The sequence below is a fragment of the Chlorocebus sabaeus genome, chromosome 1 (assembly GCF_047675955.1).
Source record: "Chlorocebus sabaeus isolate Y175 chromosome 1, mChlSab1.0.hap1, whole genome shotgun sequence".
Lineage (NCBI taxonomy): Eukaryota > Metazoa > Chordata > Mammalia > Primates > Cercopithecidae > Chlorocebus > Chlorocebus sabaeus.
In genome coordinates this window covers 42,892,542-42,909,308 of record NC_132904.1, presented here as the reverse complement: position 1 = coordinate 42,909,308, position 16,767 = coordinate 42,892,542, and the positions used below count along the sequence as shown (strand labels likewise).

Below are 16,767 nucleotides of genomic sequence, written 5' to 3'. Positions count from 1 at the left end.
TATTCCCAAGAGAGCTGAGAAGGAGAAATTTGCTATTGTTTGGCAATATTCCAGAAAACTAATTACCTAAGAGAGGATTTATGAAAGACTGCATAGATTGTTGTTCTTCACATGCTTTTTGAAAAGGTGAGATTTTTGCTTGAAGTATTTTTAAAATTTCTGTGCCTCCTATACATTCTGTTTTGGAGCTGAGGATGTCTCTTGCCATTTTCCCCAATTTTTCTTGCAAATAGTTACTCATTGTATTAGTCTGTTTTCACGGTTCTGTAAAGAACTGCCCAAGACTGGATAAGTTATAAAGAAAGGAGGTTTAATTGACTCACAGTTTCACATGGCTGGGGAGGCCTCAGGAAAGATTCATGGCAGAAGGGAAAGCATGCATGTCTTACATGGCAGCAGGTGAGAGAGAAGAGAGCAAAGGAAGAAGAGCCTTTTATAAAACCATCAGATCTTGTGAGAACTCACTCCCTATCATGAGAACAGCATGGGGGAAAACAACCCCATGATCAAATCACTTCCCACCAGGTCTCTCCCCCAATATGGGATTACAATTCCAGACAAGATTTGGGTGCGGACAGAAAGCCAAATCATATCACTTATCCTTTCAGACTCAGTACAATTGTCACTTCTGTTATAAAGCCTTTTATAACCCTCCTCTACAAAACAGACAATGCCTCTGTGCCATTTATAAACACAATAATGGCATTGTTACTACATCATTACATTTTTTTATTTAAATGCCTGGTGCCCCTGGTACATTAGTAATTCCTCCTTGGTGTGGGCCAATGTCTTATTTTCTCTGTACCTACAGTACCTATAATCAGTCTTTGAACCTAGATCTCATTAAATGTCTGTGGAAGGAAGGATGAAAGGAAAGCAGGGATGGAGGGAGGGAAGGAGAATGGGAACAGTGGGAGAAGAGAGGAAGAAAACATCATTACCCTCAAGCTAGGGGAATTTCATAATCCTGGAGAATAAAAATGTAGGGAGGAAGAAAGAGCACAGGACTAGAATACAAGCTTAAATTCCGCAGTTTCTGTGACTTTGAGCAAAAGCTAAACCTTGGGTTTTTTGGTAAAATTACAAGGATGTTAAAATTAAATGAAATAGTATATATGTATGAAAGCACGAGACACATAGTAGTTTCTCAAAGATTTAATCATTGAATATTGGTTCAATAAACTATCAACTAATTATCTTTTAAAATTCTGAACAAAATAAAATAAAGCACACTTGGCAAAGACTGCCTTCAGAATTTTTATGTATGAAGATAATTTTCTTGTAAACATCAATTTATTTTTGTACTGCTAAAACAATAGCAACAGCAAATTTTCTCAATAGAATGCCTCCCAAACTGCTTATTTTATACACTGACTTTTCCTGCCAGAATTAATTTTAGGGGGTAAGACATTTTTTAAAGTCTCTTTAGTCCATGAAAATGCATCGTTTACATAAAAATCCCTAAGCTCATTAGTAAGGCAGAAACTCATATTTAAGCAATTAATCATAAAAATAGAAAACTGATCAGAAGCACAATGAATTGGATTGGCAGATTTCTCTTTCCACACTGCAGAAACCCATTTTATCTTTAGTTCTAATGTGCATCTCCAGGAGAATCTCATCTTTATCAAACTATTCTTCGTGTATATTTCTTTGAGACCCCTGTCATCACAATCTGTTGTAATTATAAGAGAAGACAACTTCCCCTTCACCCTCTTGCTTTTCATACACTACTTAAAGCACCCATGCCAAGATTCCAGTACAAAAAGAGAATAGGAAGAGATGTGCATTTAAGTGCTATAATCTGGTCCTATGTAACTATTTGACTGCCCTTTCTGAACCACCTTCTTAGTTCCTATCTAGTGAACCTCTCCTTTCCTTTACATCTGAATACTGCATGTGTATCTTCTTGCTCCTGTTTTTTTCTGTGCCTTTGCTAATATAACACTATTCTCTCTCTCTGATGTTCTTCTTGTTCTTTTCCATCCTTCAAGACCCAACCTAAGCTCTAATGGGCTGCATTAAGCTCGTTCTCCCTTTTCTCTGTTCTGAGTTTATAGGTGTATATATATATATACACCTAATAACCAGCACACTGTTCAAGGCAATCTTATTCTTTAATAATTTATTTTTAAAACTTACCATTTTATGCCAAATGGTTTGTGACGTATTCTGTCTTTCATACTATGTGTATACTCTTAGAGAAATGAACTCAATTTCAGTGCATAGATAGGCACTCAGAAAATGATTGATTTTTTTTTTTTTTTTTTTACTAATTGAAGGGGTTTTCAATACTTGACCTGAAGGCAGACCCCACATAAATACATATACACATGCATTCTGTTTGTCATCAGAAAAGCAAAGTGTAGATTGTAAAACATCTAAGTTCAAATCTGTTTTGTCACTTACTACATTTGTAGACTTGAAAAAAATTACTTTTAACGTTGATTTTACAATCTTAAGAAAATAATACCTGCCAAGAAGCCATTTTCTTAACTGTAAAATGAAGATAATAATTGTACTTATATCATAAATTTAATTATGAGAATTTAAGGAGAAAATATAATAAAATAAAACATTTCAGAGCTGTACTGGGCACATAGTAGGTGTTTAATACATTTGGTTATTATTGATATTATTATGGTTCATAAGTGTGTAATGTGACTAATATGTCCTGTGTACTAATTAGCACATGGTAGAACCACAATAAATGAAAATTCCCTGCCTTTCATGCTCTTTTCCCTTCTAAAATTTGAGAACTCCAGCAGGTTTTTATAATCAATATCATAAGTGAACTTACAGTGAATCTTTCCAACTCATTTTCGCAGCAGGAAAATAGCTGATGTATTATTGACCTCTCTTAATATGCTGAAAACTGGTATTACAATGCTGGGGAAAGATGATGCAGCAAATATGGCTCATCCATTTGTTCTATAAAATATTGATGGAATAACTACACCAGACATTATTCCAGCCCTGGAAGCATAGCAGTGGATAAGGCAAACAAGTGTCCTGTGTGTATTGAGCTTACATTTTAGTAGGATAGAAAGATGGTAAACAAACAATCAGATAAATAACAACTTCAGGTATTGACAAATATAAGAAAAAAGAGAAACAAGACAATATACCCTAATACTAGGAGGGGTGGGGTAAACTGGATATGGTGGCTATGGAATCACTTCGTGGGAAGGTGACACTTGAACTGAGATCTGAATGATGAGAAGGATACACATATGCAGCAATCTAAGAAATAGTATTCCAGAAGGGGGAACAACAGTGTAAAAACCCTGAAGCAAGAAAAGATTTGAGCTCATTACAATTTATCAGGTGTAATAATACATTGACAAGGAACAAGTCAAATACGATAACTGATTGCACTTCCTGGATATATGGCATTTGGGTATTTTTCATCAAGTCCTGAGTTCAGCTATGAGCCTGCACCTGACAAGGGAATACTATGTGTTAGTTTACACTGTCCATTCTGCAAACTCACCATTCATGGCATGATACCAAATGATTGCTATTAGAGAGAGGAGCATCAAGCACTTCTTTTTATAGCCACTTTCTCTCTTTTAGGACAGGATGCTGTAAGCCTACATTTTCTTATTCAGCAAGATTCCCCATCTAAGACCTTATTTTTAGAATTACATCAATAATAATTTTCCTGTGATGGCCCATCATATTTGAGATCCAGTTCATTGGTGTTTTTACAGCTGATTAAACTTTTCACTCTCTGTATCTTAGCTATAATGTGCCAACAGTTTCTTCTACATTGATAACCTCCCAATGCAGAGGTGCAGTAATTACGCATCCTGTCTTGACAGAATTGTTACAATACTGGCATTCAGAAGGACAGAAAAAAGAAAGGAGTTAAAAAGCAATTTATTTTCCTAATGTTCAGTGTTTATGTGTGCAGTAGATGCTACATACCTGTATACCCAATGCTCTGCAAATAAGAGGACTGGAAGAATTGCTTACTGTAATATTTTTTATCAGTACAAATAAGACTTATAAAATTATGGCACAGCTAATATTTCATCTAAAAAAATAAAGTGCCTTTTAAAAACAAGGTCTAAAACAATAGTGAAAATTGGTGCTGTTTTAACATTTATTGTTTTTTCCCACGTGAATGGAGAATTAAATTACAACAAAAGTTATTGATAACATACTATTGGCAAAGTAGCACACTATATACTTTAAGAAAAAAATTAATTATTGATCCTTTCTGTTCTGGGAGTTTATAGTCTGGAAAAAGACAAGATGTAAGATATAAACCTGAAAGACTACAAAATATTGACCTGCAAGTGATTTTTTAATAAAAGAGAATCAAAGAAAATGTTTTGGTGGTCTAGAGTCAGGATTGATTAGGTTTCATAGAAAAGGTGGCATTTGAACAGAACATTAATTGAAAAAAAATGGTTTTTGATCAAAACTATTGAGACAGGAAAATATGAAGATGAATGGAGACCTAGAGTAATTCTGTAGGATGATACTGAAGAATTCACTAGTGAAATAACTGTGGAGAAGAGGTGGCCTTTTTAAAACTGCTAGGTGAACAAAGTGGAAAGTATGCAACAAGGCTTTTGGTTGACAGTCCCCAAGCCTCCCCAGGTGGTGGCATTATTGTGACAAATTTACTTTTCTTTCTCCTTCCTTCCTTCTTTCTTTCCTTCCTTCTCTCCCTCCCTCCCCCATCCCTCCTTCCCTTTCTCCCTCCCTCCCCCATCCATCCCTTCCTTCCTTCCTTCCTTCCTTCCTTCCTTCCTTCCTTCCTTCCTTCCTTCCTTCCTTCCTTCCTTCTTTTCTTCCTTTCTTCCTTCTTTCCTCCCTCTCTCCCTCCCTCTCTCTCCTTTAAATTCATTCCTTTGATATAAACGTATTGTTCTAACTAGGTGCTGAGTTGAAGTAATATATGAAATACACCTCATCATTTGCTCTCATTGACTTATTATTATTTATATACTCTTGTGAAGGAGACAGACAAAAACCCAATCCTAAAACAAGTAAATTTACAGCATTATAAATCATGTAAAAATTATTGAGAAAATAAAAAAGAGTGAAACCAAGAAGTATTACCTGCTTTGGATAAGGTAGTAGAGAAAGGTTTTTCTAAAGATTGGCATTTAAGCAAGTCTTTTTAAAATAATGCAGAAATAAGACTTTTAAAGAAGAGCAAAGGCTGTAGATGTGTGGTATTATTTCTGAGGGCTCTGTTCTGTTCCATTGGTCTATATCTCTGTTTTGGTACTGATATCATGCTGTTTTGGTTACTGTAGCCTTGTAGTATAGTTTGAAATCAGGTAGCATGATGCCTCCAGCTTTGTTCTTTTGACTTAGGATTGTCTTGGCAATGCGGGCTCTTTTTGGTTCCATATGAACTTTAAAGCAGTTTTTTCCAATTTTGTGAAGAAAGTCATTGGTAGCTTAATGGGGATGGCATTGAATCTATAAATTACCTTGGGCAGTATGGCCATTTTCACGATATTGATTCTTCCTATCCATAAGCATGGAATGTTCTTCCATTTGTTTGTGTCCTCTTTTATTTCCTTAGGAGATATACCTAAAGTAAATGATGAATTAATGGGTGCAGCACACCAACATGGCACATGTATACATATGTAACAAACCTGCATGTTGTGCACATGTACCCTAGAACTTAATGTATAATAATAATAATAAAAGGGAGATCAAAGGAACATTCCAAGAAGAGGAAATACTATTTGCATAGACCTTGAGCGAGGTTAACCGTTTGGCCTATTCAGGATATTAGAAGAAAATAGGAATGGATGGAGAGAAGTTAACAATGGGGAAAATGTTAAGCAGAGACCAGAATATGTCGTAATTTAAAATGGATTTTTAATGAAATGGGAAATCAGTCACTGATGAATTATAATATTAAGAGTATATTAAGTGTTATTCCTGGTATGAAAACAAGTCAGTGGGAGTGAGGGTAAGAGTGAAATTAGGGAAAGTAGCTAAAAATTGTATCTCAAGCAGGAGATGCAAGTACACTATGATATCATCAGTGTATGATCTTTAATGGTGATAGCAAAACTGATTGAAGGTGGGACCAGGTATTAAACTCCCCAGTTATTTTTCTATGACTCAAAATCTGGAGATAAGGCACTTTGAATTCCTCTTGACAGCAATCAGCTAACTACCAATTTGTCAAGGGCACCACATTGACACCCTTGTCACCTTCCTGTAATGTACAAGTCCATAAAGAAACAGTTTCTGAGTCACTACTTTTTGACCTCTATTTACACTTTTATGCAATCAGTCTTGTGACACAACATTTATAGTGAAATCTTTATCAATTCCATTAACAATGTAATACGGAGAGATGTAATAAGTGAGAGAGAGCAATCAATACACAGGGAGAAATATATACCACCTAACTTGGCCTCAACCGCATACAACTGAGGCCTCAGTCTCTGGAATGACACTATGAGCTCTGATCCAACGTCAACTTTCTTTCCTATACTCCTTAGAGCAATGTTTCCATTGGTATCCTTAGTTTCTTCTTGGCAGGTATTCCAATTTGCATATTTTCAATAAGTTATTTTATTTCTAAACTTTCTACTCACCAGCATTCTGTTCCCAATGACAGAACACCTAAAGGCTTGAGGTATCTATAACTTAGCCTTTATATGCAATCATCCTGGAAACTTAGAAACCATTGTCCTTTCACCCAGAAAAAAAAAAAAAAAAAGAAGAAGAAGACACAAAAAACCAAACAAAAACCACCCCCCTTCTCATCAGACCTCAGATCATCTCAGTCACAAATTTTCAATCTGAGATACTATGTTATGAACATAATCTCATACAGCTGTCCTTAGAAAGCAGACAACCAAACAAAACAGATTCTAGGATCCAATAAGAGTTAAAAATACTACATGCTATAGTCACCATCTCCCACTTTAGAGATTCATGATGCATTTTAGCGTATAGAAGTTTTGTGAAATCTTACAGTAGACAATCTTGAATTTTAAGTAACCCAATATTTGGCAAATTCACTTAAGGAAACTATTCTGCGAATACCTACTAATATTCTTCCTGATAGAATTCTGCAAAATATGCCTTGGAAATGCTGTTGTATTATTTATTGCTATTGTTTTCCATATGTCTGATTAATTAATTAATTAATTAATTTTGAGACAGAGTCTTGCTCTGTCTCCCAGGCTGGAGTGCAGTAGCACGATCTCGGCTCACTGCAACTTCCACCTCCCTGGTTCAAGTGATTCTCATGAGTAGCTGGGACTACAGGCACAGGCCACCACATCCAGCTAATTTTTGTATTTTTAGTAGAGATGGGGTTTCACCATGCCAGGCTGTTCTCAAACTCCTGGCCTCAAGTGATCCACCTTCCTTGGCTTCCCAAAGTGCTGGTATTACAGGTGTGAGCCATGGCGTCTGGCCAATATATCTGACTAATTTAAATCACTATAGTATCCATGAGGGCTGCTCACCAATACTTCTCATTCTCCATTTTTTAGATCCACATGTGGATTTTACTTCCCCTTTCCTTTTATGTTAAGCATGGACATATGACTGCTAGAATTAGTAAAATGTGAGCAGAAGTGTGTCACTTTCAGAAATAAGAATTTAATTTCTGGTACAAGTCTGTCCAGAGTTCTCCTGATCATGCTATGAAGAAGTGCTTATCATTTCTATATTGTGAATGACAAAACTAATTTTCAGAGAAAGCTAGGGAAGGATTCTAATTTGTGTGTTTCAAAGTCCATACTTTTTTTTACCACACCTTGCGGCCTGAAGTTTATATTTATATCACACTAAGAAAATGTTAAGGTTTATATGCACCTATCATCTTCCAAAACGAAATGTTATTATTTTAATGGGTTTAATTTTGAAACCATTATTCATGCAAAATTCAGTACACTACTCCACCTACTTATGTTTTCATTAGTGTGTCTTCAGTGAAAACCAACATTACTCATTTACCAACAGCAAAAAACACGCATCTATGCATTTCTCCCTGAGTTAATAGAAAACGATGAAATATAATATGTCCTTCTATTATTACAGTACTTAAACCATGTTAATGAAACCATGCTAACTGAAGACAGTAGGATGTCTGCTATATATCTCTTTTGGAGAATTAGACAAACATTCAGGAAATTTCAATTCCTGCTTTTTACTTTAATTTCCTGTTGTGTTTGGGAAAGTCATCAAACTCTTTCATTTGTAATTTCCTCATTTATAAGATAAGGATAGTAATGTCTGCTTTGAAAATGTCATAGGTTATTTTTATTTATACATTTATGAAAATTAAATTTATACACTTATGAGATTACATAAAGACACATGCATGTACAACCACTTTGAATCTAAAAACACTATTAATATGTATTATTATTATTATTCTCTTGTAACTCATTTCTCTTTTTATTATTTTCACCCAAACTACTTATTATAACTCTAGTCACTGTCTTCTATAATGACCAAGGAAAAATAAAAAATTTTCACTATTTCAACAATACTTTTGCCAATATCTTAAACTCTCAACACTAGATTAACAACTAGTCATTTCCTGTTAGCTGAATCCTACTAACTGAGCACTGCTGGAGAAAGTTGTATTACAAAACAGATTTACATCATAAAATGTAGGATAACCAGTTTCACATGGGCCTTGAACATCATACAGAAACCTTTACCATTTCTCTCACATTCTCCTTAACCATTTTAAATATTACCAATTCTCCTAAAACTCTGATATCCCCACTGGACCCATCCAATCATACACACATATATTTTTGTTCACAGGTAATACAACTTCATCTTCCACTTCACAGAGGAAATTATTTTCAGTATAAATGCAATAAGTGCCTATTAAATAACAGGCATTGATTTAGTTGCTGGGAATACAGTTATACAGCAGACATATAATGCCCCTGGTTTTTGAGTCTTTATAGTCAAAGAAAAAAAAAAACAGACGATAAATATGGTTAACAAATAAACATATGGTTAGATAAAGTCCTAGAAGAATAGACAGACATGGATAGATCAGTATCATAAATTCAGGTAGTGATGTGTTTTGAGGACAATAAACCAAAGTAATAAGATAACAATATGTGTACCTTATACACAGTGATCAATAAAGGCCCTTCTAAGGAGGAGTCACTTGAGCAATGAGGCACAGACTGCTGATTATCGCAGTATCAGTAATTCCTTCTTAGTAATAGAGCTCTACTTTTTAGTGGGCACATGATCACCAAGAAAAAGTAACACATTTTCTGTACTCTTCTGTAGCTAAGTGTTGTTATATAACTAAGTTGCAGCCAGTGAAATATAAGAAGTGCCTTTGGGTACTACTGGAAGCTCTTCTTAAAAGGGAGGAGATGAGATATTATTTTTTCCCACTTCCTCCACTCCACTGCCTAGAGTATGTTGCAGTTGTAATGGGAAGATATTAGCAGAAGTAGCAGAAAAGGCCTGTGGAATATTCCCATATTTGCATTTGAGATAAAACACTGGCTGCTCTCTGCAGAGACTATGGGGAGCAAAATCGAACAAGGTAACTTGTTGGGAGGTTATTATGGTCATTTTAAGGCAACATGAGAGTAGTTAGGGAAACTGCAGAGGATGTGATAAAAGGGGTCGTATTTTGAATATATTTTGCAAGAAGCCAACAAGGCTTGCTAAGAGTTGAATGTGAAGAGTGGCAACTGGGAAAGAGATGCACCAAGGCTGACTCCTAAACTGTTGACCAGTGAATTGTGGTGCCATTTACTCCAGTGATAAAGACTGGGGAAGAAGCAGATCTGAGGGAAAGTGGATACTGAAGAATCTTAAGTTTTATTTTAGATGTGTATGTTTAGCCTGGCACGTCTATGAGACATTTAAGTGGAAACATTGAGAAGACATTTGTGCATTTCTGAAGCCCTGGGAGTAAAATAAGTGACATACATCAGGGAGTTATAAATATACAAGTGGCTTTCAAGCTATGAAACTAAATAAAATCAATTAAATAGAGAATCTAGATGAAGAAGGACAGGGGATTACAGACCATGTGGCACTGTAACTTTTAGAGTTCAGACAGATTGAGGGAAGTAAACAAAGAAGTCTGAGAAGGAGAAATCTGGAAGGTATTACAGGGAAAACAGGAGGGTGTTGAGTCACAAAGCTTGGCAACAAAGTGCAGCAAGAAAGAGTATCAGATGCTGTTGAGAGATTGAAGAGGTAGAGCAAAGAGAATTCATCATGAGTTTGCAAAGATGGAGAACCAAGACCTTGATAAAAGCTGTTTTGGTGAAATGGTAGGAACAAAATCCTTCTTGGGATGAAGAGAAAAGGGAGGAAGTAATTGGCTATTCTATGAAGAGGAGCAAGGAAATTCTGCAATAGAAGGAGGGTGATGAAGAGCGAGTTGTTTGTTTGGTTGATTAGTAGGTTTATTGGTTTTGTATATTTTTATTGCTTTCTAAATAGGAAGATATTTTGAAATGTCAGCAAGCAAATTGGAGTAATCTAATCAATAGATAAATTAATAATGTAAATAAAGGCAGGCTAGGGTGTACTAGAGGATTGGATCTAAAAGTAAAAAAAGCAAGCTGAATTTGCAGCCACAAGAACCGGTATCATGTCTGCTATTGATAAATATTAAATCTTCTGTTTCTAGAGTAGTGGTGAAGACATAGTAGATGCTTATTTATTAGATGGTAAGTTAATTAAATGAATTAATGAATGCTATGTCTATATTTTTATAAAAATCTGTATGTTTTATTATAAAATCTTTCATTCTGATTATTGCATTTTTGGCTTAAAATATCTTGGAGTTTCCCACAGTCTGTTTTAACAGGGATTGTTTAAATACAAGCCTTAAGTTGGCACAAGGACACATGGTGTGTGTCTCTGCCACATAATGGCTGGTCTCTACCTGTCACTATAGTCTCAGTTCTCTGCACACCTACTTGCGTCCTAGTCTACATTCACACTGATGTGAATAACTAGCTCTACAAGTACATCATGCTTTAGTGCCAAGTGTTCTCTGTTCTTGCAAAAACTCTCCCTTATCAGCACCCTGTATTTGCCGATTCCAATGCATCCTTTAGCAATCAGCTCAAACACCATTTCCCCGGGAAGATTTCTCTGACCCGCTTTTCTGAACTAGACCTTTTTGATGTTCCCAAAGCAAATGCACAAAACTCTCACAAATAATTATGATATAATATTAATTTTGTTCATTAGCTTGCTTCCATAATTAAAATTAAGCTCTAAAGTAAATATGCTTTTCATCACTGAATACCAAGAACTTTACTTAAGACATTTAGTTAATGCCATCAAGTATCACAAAGATGACCATGTCATTTAATCAAACAAAAATATTTACTCTCTAAAAGTCTTCAAGAAATGGGAGTGTCTACATTGAAATTTTCCTCGTATTTTCTTGTTGCTATCTAATTAAAAATTCAAATACTTAATGGGCCTCGAATTTTAAAAGAGCTTATAATACAAGTGAGCAAGATGATATAAAGTAGCACAGTATCATCATGAGTTAGTGTAGGTTCGCAAATAACAGGGTTTGCATCTGGCATTCCTTCATCCTTTGGCAAACATCCATAATTAATTACAATAGCTCTACTGAGATGGGATGTGGCCTTAGAAGCTGTTTTAGTGCAGTATTTTTATGCACACTGTATCAAAGTTTGCATAGAAAATGAAGTCTATTTTCATTTCCTGAGTTAGTACAGTGAATTGGATAAGAGTAATGTCCTGGGTAAATGGAATAAAGTTCAATTCAATGTTGACGGGAATAGGGAGATAAACTAAGGAAGGCTTACAGTATTGTGTATGCATTGGGAAAAGGGCAGGTAGGCTCATGACACCAGATAGCTGACAAAAAAAAAAAAAAAAAAAAAAGGAGCTTAGCAAGAGAATGAAAAAGAGATCATGGGTAAATTTGAGATTTTTTAAATCTAGTATGGTCCAGTAGTTTCTTATAGAGACAGTAAAGTTTCTCCAGCCCTGACATTAATCTCCATGAACATTAGTGCAACTCTTAGTCATCTGGAGGGCTGTAACCTGGGCCAGATGCAAAGGAATACATTGATCTTAAAGGGTCTGAAATCTGGTGCTCAGAAATATAGCTGATAATTTACCTGAACAAGGAAACACCTTAGCAGAACTCTGAGATTCCTAGTGCAAAAGAGCACTATTACATAATAAAAGCTGTGAAATTCTTGAAGGCAAGAGCTTCAGTTTAACAATCACTGAATCACCTGGTATGGTTGGCATCTAATAATTGTCTATTCTAGGACTGCCAGCAGTGCCTCACAGTGATATAGCTTGTCTGTGTCCCCACCCAAATCTCAACTTGAATTGTAGTTTCCATTATCCCCACCTGTCTTGGGAGGGACCCAGTAGGAGGTAATTTAATCATGGGGGCAGTTACCTTCATGTTATTCTCAAAATAGTGAGTGAGTTCTTATGAGATCTGATGGTTTATAAGAGGCTTTACCCCTTTTGCTCATTCTTCTCTCTCCTGCTGCCATGTGAAGAAGGACATGTTTGCTTCATCTTCTGTCATAATTGTAAGTTTCCTGAGATTTCCCCAGCCATTCTAAATTGTGAGTCGATTAAATCTCTTTCCTTCATAAATTACCCAGTCCCAGACAGCTCTTTATTAGCAGCATGAGAATGGACTAATACAGTAAATTGGTACCTGGTAGTGGGGCGCTGCTGTGAAGATACTTGAAAATGTGGAAGTCACTTTGGAACTGTGTAACAGGCAAAGGTTAGAACAACGTGGAGGGCTCAGAAGAAGACAGGAAATTGTGGGAAAGTTTACAACTTCCTAGAGACTTGCAGAGTTCAAAAGATAGGAAGATTTGGGAAAGTTTGGAATTCCCTGGGGACTTGTTGAATGACTTTGACCCAAATGCTGATAGTGATATGGACAATAAAGTCCATCTGAGGTGGTCTCAGACAGAAATAAGCAACTAGTTGGGAACTGAAGTAAAGGTCACTCTTGCTATGAAAAAGACTGGCAGCATTTTGCCCCTGCCCTAGAAATCTGTGGAACTGTGAACTTGAGAGAGATGATTTAGGGTATCTGGTAGAAGAAATTTCTAAGTGATAAAGCATTCAAGAGGAAGCAGAGCATAAAAGTTTGAAAAATTTGCAGTCTAATAATGCGATAGAAAAGAAAACTCATTTTCTGGGGATAAATCCAAACCTGTGAAAGCAACCATGAAAGAGGGGGACAGTAGCCTATAAAGCCACAAGGCAGTGCTGCCCAAGGCTGTGGGAGTGTACCTGTTGCATCAGTGTGACGTGGATGTGAGACATGGAGTCAAAAGAGATAATTTTGGAACTTGAAGGTTTAATGACTGCCCTATTGGATTTTGGACTTGTCTGGGGTCTGTACTTCCTTTGTTTGGGTGATTTTCTCCCACTTGCAATGATTGTATTTACCCAATGCCTGTATACCCATTGTATCTAGGAAGTAACTAACTTGCTCTTGATTTTCCAGGCTCATTGGTGGAAGAAACTTGCCTTGTCTCAGATGAAACTTTGTACTTTGCCCTTTGAATTAATGCTGGAATGAATTAAGACTTCAGGGGACTGTTGGAAGGGCATGATTGTGTTTTAAAATGTGAGGACATGCATGAGCTTTGGGAGGGGCCGGGGCAGAATGATATGGTTTGGCTGTGTCACATCCAAATTGCATCTTAAATTGTAGTTCCCATAATCCCCACATGTCGTAGGAAGGACCCAGTGGGAAGTAATTGAATCATGGGAGCAGTTACTCTCATGCTGTTCTCGTGATAGTGAGTGAGTTGTCGTGAGATCTAATGGTTTTATAAGGGACTTTCCCCTCCTTTGCTTATAATTCTTCTTGCTGCCACCATGTGTAGAAGGACATATTTACTTCCTCTTCTGCCATGATTGTAGGTTTCCTGAGGCTTCCCCAGCCTTATGGAACTGTGAGTCAATTAAACCTCTTTCCTTTATAAATTACCCAGTCTCAGTTATGACCTTATAGTGGTGTGAGAATGGATTAATACACACAGTAATAGTACAGTTTCTTAATCTTCCAAAATGTCTCCTGACCATTTAGGGAATCCTGGTCTCATAAATAGTCCCTAAGAAATGCCTTAGAAAGAAAGGCTCAGGCACCCAAAAATGACTGGATAAGCTATAGTGTAGATCCCAGGAGTGAGCTTTGAGGAATGGATAAACAAGATAAAGATGACAAACTGGTTTGTAAATGTTATATAATCGGACTATATATGTAATATAAATAACAAAAATGGGAGAAGATAAGACTAAGTGGATAATGGAATATGGTTGCTGATGATCTCATTAGTATTGACTTGTAAGAAAAATGAAATAACAAAAGTTTAAGCATTTTTAAAGAGTAAAAAATATCTTTAAGGTAATGTTTGTCATTAAAATTCAGTAATGGAGGGGAGAAAATGAGAAAAATTGGTGCTAGCTATCTTCATTATTGTTCATTGTAAGTAGCTGATAGACATCACCCAGAAAAGACAGCGCTAGAGGTATTACATAAAGAAAGGTATTGGTATAATGAAAACCACTAAAACAAAAAGATAAACTATCCTAAAAATCAAAATAAATACCATCAACATTAAAAAAATCATAATGTAGTGAAAGATTATCTGTGTGCATGTGAATATATAAATATAATGCAAAATCATATGACAGAAATTAGAATTTTGAGTAGTTCATTAGTAAATATAAATGTGCCTAGCTTTATTAAAAAAACTAAAAAGATGTTTAGATTGGCTAACAAATTCATATCCAACTGCTTGCTGAACACAAGAGACATACTTAATGCAAATGATTTAGAAGAGTTAAAAATAAAAGGATGGGCAAAGATATACCAAGAAAATACAAATAAAGGCCGGGCGCGGTGGCTCAAGCCTGTAATCCCAGCACTTTGGGAGGCCGAGACGGGCGGATCACGAGGTCAGGAGATCGAGACCATCCTGGCTGACACGGTGAAACCCCGTCTCTACTAAAAAAAATACAGAAAACTAGCTGGGCGAGGTGGCGGGCGCCTGTAGTCCCAGCTACTCGGGAGGCTGAGGCAGGAGAATGGCGTGAACCCGGGAGGCGGAGCTTGCAGTGAGCTGAGATCCGGCCACTGCACTCCAGCCTGGGCGGCAGAGCGAGACTCCGTCTCAAAAAAAAAAAAAAAAAAAAAAAAAGAAAATACAAATAAAAAGAAGAAGCTGTGATTCTGATATTAGACAATGTAGAATTTAACCAAACAAGAAAACTTTCTAAACTAAAGGCCACAATTAAAAACACAGGTAAAAGAGTTATTTATGTGCTTTAAAAAAACATAGCAGCAAATTTTAATAGGACATACTAGAATAAATTCATTATTGTTTTTCTTAAAATACATATTTCCTAACTTTCACAATAGGAAATGTTTGAAAGTAACGAGAGTTTGAGAACACTTAGTTCATCTAGTGCCCAGGTTGTGGGTCCAGAGCCCCAGAGGTAATGTCTAATCCCAGATGTGGGGAAACATATGTACTCCATAAGTCTGTAATTTCTTTTTGCTGGAAAGAAAGGGGATGCACAAAGACATATGTCATGTCAAAGGGTCACTGCCAAACATGAAGGGGCTTCTAATGGCCAAAGATGCAAAAATGACAAAAATTAAGCATTGAAAAAATAATAATTCAAATTGATTCAGACTCATTTCATATGTAAAAGCCTGTAAAATTATGATGATATGTAGAAAGAAAGAGGTAGGAGAAGGGAGCTATCCACACCTCTCCCAATTAATTGGTTATATTAGAAGTAACAGGCCCCAAATTCTTTCTCTAACAACTTAAGAATTAAATGCTGCTCTTGGCTTTTGACTCGGAGGAGGCCAAGGTGCAACTTTCTTCGGTCGTCCTGAATCTGGGTTCATCCGACACCAGCCGCCTCCACCATGCCGCCGAAGTTCGACCCCAACGAGATCAAAGTCATACACCTGAGGTGCACTGGAGGTGAAGTCTGTGCCACTTCTGCACTGGCCCCCAAGATCGGTCCCCTGGGTCTGTCTCCGAAAAAGGTTGGTGATGACATTGCCAAGGCAACGGGTGAGTGGAAGGGCCTGAGGATTACAGTGAAACTGACTATTCAGAACAGACAGGCCCAGATTGAGGTGGTGCCTTCTGCCTCTGCCCTGATCATCAAAGCCCTCAAGGAACCACCAAGAGACAGAAAGAAACAGAAAAACATTAAACACAGTGGGAATATCACTTTTGATGAGATCGTCAACACTGCTCGACAGATACAGCACCGATACGCCAGAGAACTCTCTGGAACCATTAAAGAGATCCTGGGGACTGCCCAGTCTGTGGGCTGTAATGTTGATGGCCGCCACCCTCATGACATCATAGATGACATCAACAGTGGTGCTATGGAATGCCCAGCCAGTTAAGCATAAAGGAAAATATTTCAATAAAGGATCATTTGACAACTGGAAAAAAAAAAAAAAAAGAATTAAATGCTTTTCTTACTGGAATTGCTTTTCAGGTTGCACAAATCATGCTATTATATAAATACTGAAAAGTTTTCTTTGTTAAACTAATTATAACTAATAAATGTAGAAGAAATGATAGAATTACAAATATTTTGCAATTTCCTATTTAATCATTGGAGCTGGCACCAATCATTAAAAACAGGAGACAATCATGGGAAATGCTGATGAGATAAAGAATAAGAGGATGGGGCTGTCACACCCTGAACTCACAGGTAAATCATAGCATCACAAGAGAT

The 16,767-nt window shown here is 36.6% G+C and overlaps 1 protein-coding gene across 1 annotated transcript; it reads left to right on the top strand.

The window, feature by feature from the left end:
- The first annotated feature begins 15,812 nt into the window (after nt 1-15,812).
- LOC103238851 (large ribosomal subunit protein uL11-like) lies at nt 15,813-16,468 on the top strand. Its single transcript, XM_037997628.2, has one exon. The coding sequence runs from the start codon at nt 15,935-15,937 to the stop codon at nt 16,427-16,429; it is 495 nt and encodes a 164-aa protein (XP_037853556.1). The 5' UTR covers nt 15,813-15,934; the 3' UTR covers nt 16,430-16,468.
- Nucleotides 16,469-16,767: the final 299 nt, after the last annotated feature.